The sequence below is a fragment of the Juglans regia genome, chromosome 5, assembly GCF_001411555.2.
Source record: "Juglans regia cultivar Chandler chromosome 5, Walnut 2.0, whole genome shotgun sequence".
Classification (NCBI taxonomy): domain Eukaryota; kingdom Viridiplantae; phylum Streptophyta; class Magnoliopsida; order Fagales; family Juglandaceae; genus Juglans; species Juglans regia.
In genome coordinates this window covers 15,469,608-15,482,270 of record NC_049905.1, presented here as the reverse complement: position 1 = coordinate 15,482,270, position 12,663 = coordinate 15,469,608, and the positions used below count along the sequence as shown (strand labels likewise).

Genomic DNA, 12,663 nt, shown 5'->3' with positions numbered 1-12,663 from the left:
TCCAATGATCTTCAGGATTTACTTGCTGATTGCGAAGATAAATAGATAAATGGAAAAATAAAGATTGAGATGTGGTCTCGAGTTGTGAATGTGTTTGAGAATGTTAAGAGATTTTTTTTTTTTTTTTTTTACCAGTGAGAATTTTAAGAGATGTTTTTTCATACTGTAAGAAGTCTATTTATATATTTATTTATGTAATTTATAAAAGCATTTGGGTTGTGGGTTAAATAAATGAGTACTGCTACTGAGTCATCTGAAACTTATCACTCAGATGACCTTCTTGACGTGGCACTATCATATAGTGTCACGTGGTTTATCGAAAAAATACAAAAAATTATATTCAAATGAAAAGAGCGTCCAAAAATACAAAAAAATGAAAACTAAAACTCTAGGTTTTCTCTATCCCTTTTGTGTGTGTTTTTAATTTTTTTAATAAATCATGTGGCATCACATGGTGGTGTCATATTAAGAGGGTCATATGAGCAGTAAGTTTTATATGTTCAAGTAGCATTATTTTAAATAAATATAAGACCACAAGGCGTTTGGGGGCACCAATGGTGTCAAGAGGACTAAAGGCCATGTTTGGTCTGCAGAAGGACCATTCCATAAGCATTCTCACTGGATTAACAATTCCAAAAGTCAAAATTTGGCTAATATGTCACTTTTTATTTTTGGCTAATCACTCAAAACTTAAATTCCACATTAGATTAGCTATCTCACTCTCAATAATAATAATATTATTATTTTTTGTTTACATTTTCATAATCTCCTACAATCTCCAATAATCATTTTCATTTTCACAATCAAACAATCAATACAATTAGCATCTCTAGTTGAGCAGCAAATTGTGCTACTTCTGCTTTAATTTTTATTTTCATTTTCACAATTTAACAATCTGCTTGCACTGTATGCATTGATTGTGCTACTTTCATTTTCGTTACAGAATCGCCAAGAGCAATATGACCCATTCCCCACATTTGCAGAAGGCTTGATATTATATAAACATGAAATAATTCTTCTCATCAGTTATTATTCACTACCTCACACCTCACATTCTATGAAAAGGAAAAAAAAAATTATTAGGTGTAGAGTGTGGGGATGAATAGTGACTAATATATAACAAAACCAATAAACAAGCTATGGATGTGAAAAAGGAGATGCATAGCAATACAACCCAAAATAGGAGATTTCAAACTCTGGCCTCTGCTCTAAGCAAGATATGGGCTCTGCATAGACACCACGTTCACAATATTCCAGCATATGCAGTCCCGTGTATGCATTCTCACTATCACCGCATTATCACAAAATATAACAGCACCATTTGAATCTTATAAAGTACAGAGCAGAGTCCACTGGTCGAAGTTTGGAAGTACAGATCAGCAGTAGATATCATCCTTAAGTACTTATTCTGCCAACCACATTAAACTCCAAGTCAAAGTAATATAAATTTCTATCTAAACAGCACAATTGTTACATATGACAGATCCATGTTTAACATGGGATGCTTTAGTCTTCGTTTGTTTTTATAAAAGAAATGAGATGAGATGAGATGAATTGAGATTAAAATTAAATATTAAATAAAATATTATTTAAATATATTTTTTTAATATTATTTTTTATTTAAAAAAGTTTAATTATCTATTTTATTTTATATAAAAAATTTTAAAAATTATAATAATTAGATGAAATGAAATAAATTAATTGAAATGAATTATAAAAATAAACGAGACAGTCAAGTTGTATGATAAGACACGAGTCTTGATACTATAAGTTTGATATAGCAACTTAAACTTGAAGAGAAGATACCAAGTAATTTTGCTGCCACCTTTAGCTCCATTTTGAAGAGAAGATATGAGTCTCAATACTATTGGGTTTCAATTAGCTCCCTCAAACCTTGTTACAATTGTCCCATCCTCCCCCACAGGAACTCTAGCATACCATCTGCAATGCCCTGTTGGCTCCAACAGGAGAATAGATATAAAGTTAATATAGAACCTACATTTTTCAATGAAAAAAAAAATCTCTCAGAATGCGTATAAACTCAAAACAGAAAAACTGATAGAAAGTGGACAAATTCAATGTACTGAAATTTTTATTTATTTAGGTTTACTTGTTTTTTTTTTTTTTTTTAAATATTTTTCTCATCAATCACTATTCACCATCCTACCATCTTACACCGTACAAAAAATACTCTCACACCCTATAAAAAATATTTATATACCCTATAAAAAAGTTATAAGTGTGGAGTGTGAGAGTAAATAATGACTGATATATAACATTCTTCTTTCTTTCTGCATGAACACATCAAATACTCTCAATCCTCTAAGACCATTTGTATTTATAATTTCAGCAAACTAAAGATCAACAAAATAGTTCCCAGGACTCGGGTTGTTGAAGAAGTAACCGAAATTTCCAACTCGAGCTGACTGATAAAGTGATGGTATATCACCACCCTCAATTATAGTATCATAAGTTCTTAAAACATAACAAAGCAGTCGTGTTGAGTCTGAATGTCAAGATTGCGTTCTTCCTTTGCCCCACTACCAGCATTTACGAATATTATTCTACATTAATCAGTATTCACTCTCATACTCTACACTTATAATTTTTTCGTAGAGTGTGAAGATTTTTTTTTATAGAATATACGAATATTTTTCATAAAATATAAGGTGTGGGATTAATTGATTTACACGATAAAATAATATGGGCTTACAAAGAATTTGATTATCAAGCCATCAACTTGAATATTACTCATGATTTCTGTGAAGGTAAGTGAAGATACCATCGTATAGCGGGCATAACCATAAGTGGAAAGATACATGATATGGTCAGACTAGTACGCATCTTACTGCCGTAGGATCTTCTAGAATAGATGTTCCAATCCATTCCAACCAATTGATTGCTCTAACCGTCATCACGGTAAACAATTTATTAGGGGTCTACCGTTTTACAACTCAAATTTTTTTTCCTTCCGTTTTTACTATTTGAATCTGAATTAAAAAATTTTCGTAACTTAGGAAAAAATAAATTTAATCAATCAATGTTATCATATAATTTAATTAAAAATAAATTTAATTTTATAAATTCATTTTTAAGAAAATAAATTCAATCAACCAACGTAATTATGTAATTTAATTAAAAATAAATTCAATTTAATAAAAAAATAACTCAAAGAGCAAGAATGTCACGTTTTGGAAATTTTAGTCCAAATTCAAATAGCAAAAAAAAAAAAAAAAAAAATTAATTGAGTAATAAAATAGTAGTAAATAAGGTGTAAGGGTATCATTCCCTTTTATTAGGTATGTATTTTTTTTTTTTTTTTTTGATAAAACCAAATCTCATTAATAGAATCAAAGAATACATGACTTCTCATGGTGAGTAACAGACATAACCTCTTGAGGACCATCCTCAACCCACACTGATTCACTTTCTAAAAGTAATCCTAATTTAGCAGCCGCATGTGCAGCCTTATTTCCCTCTCTTTGTCCTTATTTCCCTCTCTTCTAACAAAACAAATATCCCACCCATCTTGAGCAGACAATAATACTTGAATATCATCTATCAGATGACCCTTCCAAGACAGATTTGGAATGCATCCCTTTACCTCATCGATGACTTGTTTAGCATCCCCTTCGAAAAGCACCTTATGAATATTCAATTCAAGGCATAGATGAATTCCCCTCATAAGAGCATAGCACTCTGCTGTGAATGCAGAACAAACATAGGATCTTGGACCAGACACCACTATCTCAACTTCCCCTCTGAAGTTTCTTACCACGATTCCATAGCCCATTAGACTGCCTTCAGCATCATAAGCAGCATCAAAGTTCAGTTTGCATAAATCCTCTATTGGAGGAATCCAACTAATGACAGAAACCTGTTGAGGCAACCTGTCAGCCAAGGATATTGAGTCTTGAAACAGGTTATGAAAGAGCTCCACATCAGATAGAGCAGATCTTAGAAGAGCAGCTGGACCCTTAAAAGAATTTTCAAAAACAAAACAGTTTCTTCTAATCCAAATCTTATAAAAGATTGCAGCAACTTGATCGAGTATTGACACCTCCACTCTATTGAAAAGTTCTTCCCACAGCAACTTAAGATCAAAAAAGTTGGAGTTCCACTTCCTTAGAGGGCTATCATTGTCACCCCAAACATCCATAGATGCAGGGCAGTTCCAAAGAGCATGAATAGCCGACTCCTCAGCTCTCTTACACACAGGACACCAAACCTCATCAACTATATGTTTCTTCCATAGCATCTGTCTTGTAGGAAGTATTCCATTTAAAGCCTTCCAGAGAAACTGTTTGATTTTTCCTGGGACTTGCAACTTCCACAACTTCCTCCAGACCACATCATCAGCTTCTGCATTTGAAGGCTCCCCTTGAGACTGCTTTGTCAAAACATAGTCTAGAAAGTAGGCACTTTTAACTGTGAAATTCCCTCTTGTGTTTCTAACCCACATCAGTCTATCACTTGTATTTCTCGTGCTGAGAGGAATACTACATATGAGTTGTGCCTCCTCTCGGTTGAACACTGCTCCCACTAGATCAGTCTTCCATTTGCCAGTAGCCTCGTCTATAAGCTCAGCAACTGTAGAGATAGCATTTAACTGATTAATGGGAGACTGAACTTTGTATGAAGTAGGTTGTGGAATCCATTTGTCATGCCATACTCTAATTGTATGCCCATTTCCAACTCTCCATACTGCACCTGCCTTAACCAAACTAATGGAAGACCAAATGCTCCTCCAAACATGAGAAGGAGAGTAACCTTTTTTAGATTCCAATACATCACAGTTTTTGAAATATTTACTTTTAAAGATCTGTGACACCAAAGAGTTTGGGTATTGAATAAATCTCCAAACTTGTTTAGCCAGTAATGCCTTGTTAAAACTGTTCAGATTCCTGAAGCCAAGTCCTCCTTTGTTCTTCACTTCCCCAAGCCTTTCCCAGCTCCTCCAATGAATGTTATTGGACCCTCTCTTGTGGCTCTACCAAAAACGAGACAACATAGCCTCAATCTCTTTTAACAAAACAGAAGGGAGTCTGAAGACACTCATGGTATAAGCAGGTATTGCTTGCAACACACTCTTAATCAGAATTTCCTTCCCTGCCGAGGACAACATCTCAGATTTCCAACTGCTCAATCTCCTCCAAACTTTCTCCTTTAAGTGTCTAAAGGTATTGTACTTAGATCTTCCTACCATAGTAGGTAAACCTAAGTACCTATTAAAGTTCCCACACAACACTCCATTGGTGGAATCAACAATCATCTCCTTTTCTTCTAGATTTGTGCTAGGACTGAAGATAATAGAAGTCTTTTCCTTGTTCAATGTTTGACCAGAAGCACATTCGTACAAGCATAAAATCTGCTCAACCGAACACCATTCTTCTTGCTTGGCTCGACAAAATATGACACAATCGTCTGCAAATAACAGGTGGTTAATAGACATCCCACCCCTTGAGGCAGCTACTCCATGAATGGTACCACTACTCTCAGCTTGTTGGAAAAGGGAACTAAGGCCCTCAGCACAAAGAAGGAACAAATATGGTGACAAAGGATCACCTTGTCGTAACTCTCTTGATGGAACAATAGTTTGGCCTAGGATACCATTCACTTTAACAGAATATGTAACTGATTTTACACAAAGCATAATTAATTTAGTCCATCTTCCACCAAAACCCATCTTCATCATGATAGACTCTAGAAAATCCCACTCCACCCTATCATATGCTTTGGACATGTCAAGTTTAATCGCCATGCTACCAATTTTACCTTTTTGTCTTGCCTGCATTGTGTGTAACAGTTCATATGCCACCATAACGTTATCTGTGATAAGCCTTCCAGGAATAAAAGCACTTTGGTTCCAAGAAACAACCCCATGCAGCACATTTTTCATCCGATTAGCAAGAACTGTTGATATTAGTTTATACAGAACATTATATAAACTAATAGGTCTAAATTCATTCATAGAGGAAGGGGGGTTTACCTTAGGAACCAGAGCAATTATGGTGTGATTTAAACATGCAGGCATTTCACCATCTTTCAAGAAGTCCAGCACAGCTTGGGTAACTTCCTTGCCCACTATCCCCCAATGATCTAAGAAAAATCCAGCACTAAAGCCATCTGGTCCGGGAGCTTTAAAAGGGGACATTTGTTTTAACGCAAAGAATACTTCCTCATTAGTAAAATCCTTTTCCAGATCCCTCCTCATAGTTTCAGAAACTCTTGAGTTTACTCCTTCTAAGCACTTATTTATACACTCTCTAGAGGGGTTAGTAGAGAGAAAAACCTGAGAGAAGTGTTGTCTGAAGCCGTGTATTATGTCTTCAATATCTGTGAGCACCACACCATCACCATTCTTTATGCTTCTTATGTAGTTCTTCTTCCTTTGCTGATTGACACAAGCATGGTAAAATTTTGTGTTTCTGTCACCTTTTTCCAGCCAATGGCGCTTTGCTCTTTGCTTCCATTTGAGGTCTTCTTGATCCAATAGAATATCAATATCCTTCTGCAATTGTTTCTGGGCAGCCAAAGTGCTTTGAAGCTCATTTACTTGCAACTGTGCTAACAATATAGTCTTGTTCTTAATAGCTTGTGTTCTCTCATAGTCCATGTGCTTACTCCACTTCTTGAGACCCTTGCTACAAACTTCGAGTTTAGCTTGTACAGATTCAAGTACAGACCTTCCAATGCACCTTTTCCGCCATTCTACAGCTATCAAAGAAGAACAGCTCTCTTCCCTCCCCCAATTCAGCTCATACTGAAAGCTATTGTGCCCCCTTCTTCGAGCAGAAACAGACCATCCACAATCTAACAATATCGGTCTATGGTCAGAGCAAATAGCAGGTAGTGTTTCAACTCTGAAGCTCCTATTTCCATCTATCCAAGATTGATTAGCCAATACTCTGTCTAATCTCTCTTTCGTATAGGTATCATCTTCACGCCTATTACTCCAGGTAAATTTCTCCCCCGTCCATCCCAAATCATCCAAGTTTCCTTGTTCTAAAACTTGTCTAAACAGGTTCATCTGATTCTCGCTCCTCAAACAACCCCCCACCTTCTCATCATGTGATAGAATCTCATTAAAATCCCCAATAACACACCAGCCCATGCCATCAGGCTTGAAGGATTTTAGTAACTCCCAAACTCCTTTCCTTTGGCTAACATCAGGATGACCATAGAAGCATGTAAGAAACCATCTAGAATCACCCATCACACTAGAAACTATAACATTTATATGGCCGGAAGAGTAATTTACTAGCTCAACATTAATCTCTTCTTTCCACATGATCATAAGACCACCACTTCTACCCGCTGCATCAACACCAATACAATTCTCAAACCTTGCCTTCTGAGCAATAAACTTGGCACGGCCAGCAGCCATTTTAGTTTCCATTACAAATACCATCTTGGGCCCTTTAGTCTTCACTAGGGAGCAAAGATATTGAACTGTTCGGGGGTTCCCAAGCCCCCGGCAGTTCCAGCTAAGTAGTTTCATAATGCTTGGCGGGGCTGGGAACCAGCCTCCGCCAATCCGTGATGTGTAACATCACCAGTTTTTCCTTTCTTTAAAAAAACTAAGTCTGAAAGAGTAGCATCATCCTCATCAAGCAAGCGTTTCCTCCCATTCTGCACCACTGGTTGAAGAGAAGTTTTGCCTCGACCTCTAGCTCTTCGCTTCCACTTTCCTCTCCCATTATGCAAAGAGTCAGGCTTCCCACTATCTGGCAGAACTCCTTGTTGTATATTAGAGATAACTCGTGGAGGTGAGACTGTAATATTCTCAATAGAATTGGAATCAGGACACCTGGGCTTCTCACCCATTTTGGCAGAACTATTGGGCCCCAGACCCACCTCAGAAGATACCAACTGAATTGGTTCTAAATAGGCCTCACGGCCCAATATTGGTATCTTGTCACGAATAATGTTCGAGAAATAAACAGAATCAGACGGAAACTCCTCCCTAGCCGAATATACCGTAATATGCTCAGAGTCGTTACCTTCCCCCCCTGCAAGACTGAGCCATTTTATCCTTATTTTCAAACTCATCCAGAGAATCTCTCTTATCCCAATTTTTAAAAACCCGAATTGGATCACCCCCAACCCCTACAATTCCTCCTGCTTTCGTGGACTTGCCGCAACCACCTCCCACGTCAGCTTGTACACCCTATACCACCTCCATCTCCTTCCGCTGTCCGCCATGTTCAGAGCTACCAACCGACCCTTCCCTTGCAGCATCCTTCTTGTGAGACTCACCCTCCTTCCCAACAAAACTAGTGTCAGAAGATAACGGAGATACTCGACGTCGTAACCCTCCATCTACACGAAGCCATGCACCAAACTGCATGACATCACTAATATACGAATCTTGCCGTCCAGTAGCATCCATAGAACACCCCGTTTGAATATGTGCAATACACCCGCACCTGAAACATATCTTTGGTAATTTTTCGTATTGAAATGAGATCCATAATTTATCACCCTTATGGTTAATAAATCTTCCTCGAGCAACAGGTTTATAAAGAGATATTTCAATTTTCACACGTAAAAATCTTCCCCACCCGATTCCATCATCCGCCACATCCACCGCTATCACCTTACCCACAGAGCCACCAATCCGTTCACCACACTCCCTTGTCATAAGACCCAATGGGAGATCATGGAGCTGTACCCAGAAAATCTCACTTTCAAATTTGATCTGCCCAGGGAGTAGCAGGCCATCATATGGACGTAAGGGAAATAACACATTGTCAAAGAGCCATGGACGCCCATCGAGAATACGTTGTTTATCGGCATGTGTTGCAAACGTCAACACAAAGACGTTCTTATCTACCTCTTGAAAAATAGCCCTCTTACTAATTCTCCAAATTTTAGCCATAGCATTCGATATAATATCCTTCCCCACACTTCGATCGCTACAGACTTTCCCAATAAGACTAAGATCACCTTTCTTTTTAACATCTTCCTTCTCTCCGAACGGGATTTCAAGCACCACCTCCTCCTCCTCCAAGAGACGTAGTTGTTTCCATCGCACTTCAATGTCCTCCATCATTTAACTGCATAACTGACTCACTCAATAACTCAAAAACACCACCTCTGAGATCGCCTAGGCAAAATCAGAGAGGAGACTCAGATAATTTAGGTATGTATTGTTATTGAACTATTTACTTAATGCTCAAGTAGCATTACCATATAATGTCATGTGATTTATTAAAATATATATATTCAAATTAAAAGGACGTTCGAATATTAAAAAGAAAAAAAGGAAGACTAGAGGTTTGAATTCAGAGATGGGTTGAGACGATTTGTGAATAGTAGAATAAAAATTAAATTATTTATTATATTTAGTGTGAGAATTTTAAAAAGTTGTTTTGAGATTTGAAAAAATTGAATTATTTATTATATTTTATGTAAAAATTTAAAAAAATTATAATAATAACATAAGATAAGTTGAGATAGATTTTAAATCCAAATCTCACCTAAACTACTTCTACCTTTTTATGTCAATGGTACTACGTCAAGAGGACTTCTGAAAAGTAAATTGCAACTAAGCGGGTAATATTATTCTTATTAGATTCACTTCCCGATTTGTTACCTTAGTTTTTTGCGTTATATCTACTATGTAGCGAGGGTTGTTGGGCCTCCATAGCTCTTGACGTATATGCTTATCCATTATTAATTTTATTAGAGAAATGTTTGGACAAAATATTCTATAAAATTAATTTTATAAATTGTCGTAATTTTATATACTATGTTGAATTATAAATTTTTTTTTATTATAAAGTAGATTGAAAATTTCAAATCCGTGAGTTTAAATTTTGTTTAGATAGAAAAATACTCTTAACTCATTTCATTTTATCTCATTTCATTATTATAATTTTTTTAAATTTTAAAAAATAATAATATTTTATTCAATTTATATAAAATTATCTGATCTCATTTTACTATTTAAACGAATTTTTTTATTTTTATAAAATTATTTATAAATGGCGGCACTTCTCTTTTATTTTTATCCACGTAATAAATAAATAAATCATTATTGGTAATAGCGATATAAAGTTACGATGATGTGTGTCGTAAGCGATGGAATTATTAGTTAAGGGAATTTAACAACTGTAACCTACTTTCCTGCCTTTTCTTACCCCCACAACTACTGGAGGGTTACACCTAATTAAAGTAAATCGTAGCTCTAAAGTCAAAGATTTCACACCTGTTCTGACAGATAGACTCTGTAGCTGTCGCCGCCTTTTTCCCTCTCCAGATCCAGCAATTCATATTTGAAAAAATATATATATATATATATATATATAATTTTGAAAACCTTACGAAAATTCACCTAAAGGTAAATTTTTTTAATAGATCTGAAATTTTCTTTTTGAGAATTGATCTCAATTTATCTAATTTAATTATTAAAATTTATTTAAAATTTTTATATAAAATATAATAAATAATTTAATTTTTTCAAATTTTAAAATAACTTTCTAATAATATTTTATTCAATTTTTAATTTTCATCTCAATTCATCTTATCTCAATTTACTATTCAAACTGAGCTTAAAATTTTGTTTAAATAATGAATTGAGATGAGATAAGTTGAGATGAAAATTAAATAAAATATTGTTAGAATATTATTATGGTTTTGAGATTTGAAAAAATTAAATTATTTATTATATTTTATGTGAAATTTTAATAAAATTATAATAATTATATGAGATAAGTTGGGAGATATACAATTTTGTAACATTGGAAAAATGTGGAATTTTTATATCTTAGAATCCAAGGAACAAACAATTTTTTTCCTTTAAAAAAAAAAAGGGATAATGAAAGAGGGCCGAGATGTTATATTCCCTATCTCGGCATGGTCATATAATAACATTTGCTACCGAGTCTCATATGAGTATAGTTGTGACTCGTATTCGTAGATCTTGTTTATGTCGTATCAAATTATAGATATTTGATTAAATTTGCCAACTTGAATTTGAATAATTTAATTAAATGAGTTAGACCATAAAACCCTAATATGCGAATGTAAAGAACAAGGACTGTTAATTGAACATTGCAATGAGCAGTAACTCAAATATGAGCCTACCTTTGTTTGCCTATGAATTCATCCGTATTTATAGCCCCAATTTTTTATTTTCAACCGATTAAAATAATTTTACATATAATATAACGATAACTATATAAATCATTCACAATTACAATTATATTCGTGCTAAAATATATTTTTTATCAATATTCAAACCAATAATATATAAAAATAAATAAATATCTCCAAAAAGTAAAATTGCACATTAAGAAAAATGTTAATAGTTTGATGTATTAAGTAGCATAGCAATATTAAATCTCAATACAATAAAGGCATATAAAACTAAATATTACATATATTAAAAATATGATTTATAGGAGTTTTACGAGTTGGTTGCAAATTTCATAGATTGACCCGCAATTGATTTATTTATTAATTAATTGTATTGTATTGTATCGAGTCAACTCATACTCGTTTATATGAGTCAAATTTACTTATTTTGTGTCGTATGCATATTGATTTCACAAGTTGTATTATATATTGGCATCAATGCCTAAATTAGGCTAAGCACCAACTGAGTTAGAGTCGGTATTCAGGAAATTTGACTCTAACTTTGTCAGAGTTTGTATTTGAACTCCGACTTCGACTTACATTAACTCTGATTTGACTCCAACTCCGATTTATCGAATTAGAGTTGGAGTGCAGGAATTTGAATTTTTTTTACTTCATATTTAGTCCATTTCTAAACAAGACTTTACATAATTATGGCTGTAAAAATAAACCAGAGAACTAGAAAATTGGCCTGGACCGGTTAGTTTGGTTCGGTCAGGTTTTAGACCAGTTCGGTCCGGGACTGGTTTCTCCATTTTAAAAACTAGTCATAACCGGTCCGGTCTTATTTTATGTTTTCTCGGACCGAACCGAACCGGTTCGCGTATTTATATATTTTTAATTAATTTTTAATATTATATATATAAATTATAATTATATATGAAATAATGTTATATTTTAATTAATAACATAAAATTTTAATCTTAAACATAAACATTTATTTAATCAAATGTTTTAATTAAAAAATATATATTAATTACATTTTATGGCTTAATAAGTTCTCAACATATTCCTTTTAATAAATATATTAGTAATACTAATATACATTAATATATTAATTACTATATCATCACTAACATATAGTAATAATACTACTACTATACCAATAGGATTACTATATACTTATAGTATTAGTGTATTACTAATATCTATATATATTAATATATATAAGTATAAGATATTAGAGATTTAATATATGTTAAAAATTGGAAAATCGGACCGAAAATGATAAAATCGAAAATGCTGGTTTAGGAGGGTAACATGTGTGGTATCGGTTCTTGAAAATGCAAAACTGGTGTATATCGGTTTAGTTCCAAAATTTGTCCAAAATTGGACCAAGCCGGACCAATTACACCCCTACATATAATGGATATTTGTTTTGGGTTTTCAAGTTTCAAGTTTCCTACAAGCATTTAAAAAACATATTTTAGATATGCAAAAACAAAAAATATAACTAAAAATATTTCATATGCTATGTAAACCTGAAAAATAAAAATAAGAATTTAAAGAAATTTTGAAAGA

General features: G+C 33.9%; 1 protein-coding gene across 1 annotated transcript; it reads right to left on the bottom strand.

The window, feature by feature from the left end:
- Positions 1-8,170: 8,170 nt before the first annotated feature.
- Positions 8,171-9,052, bottom strand: LOC108997801. The gene has a single exon (XM_018974176.2). The coding sequence runs from the start codon at positions 9,050-9,052 to the stop codon at positions 8,171-8,173; it is 882 nt and encodes a 293-aa protein (XP_018829721.2).
- Between the last annotated feature and the right edge of the window lie 3,611 nt (positions 9,053-12,663).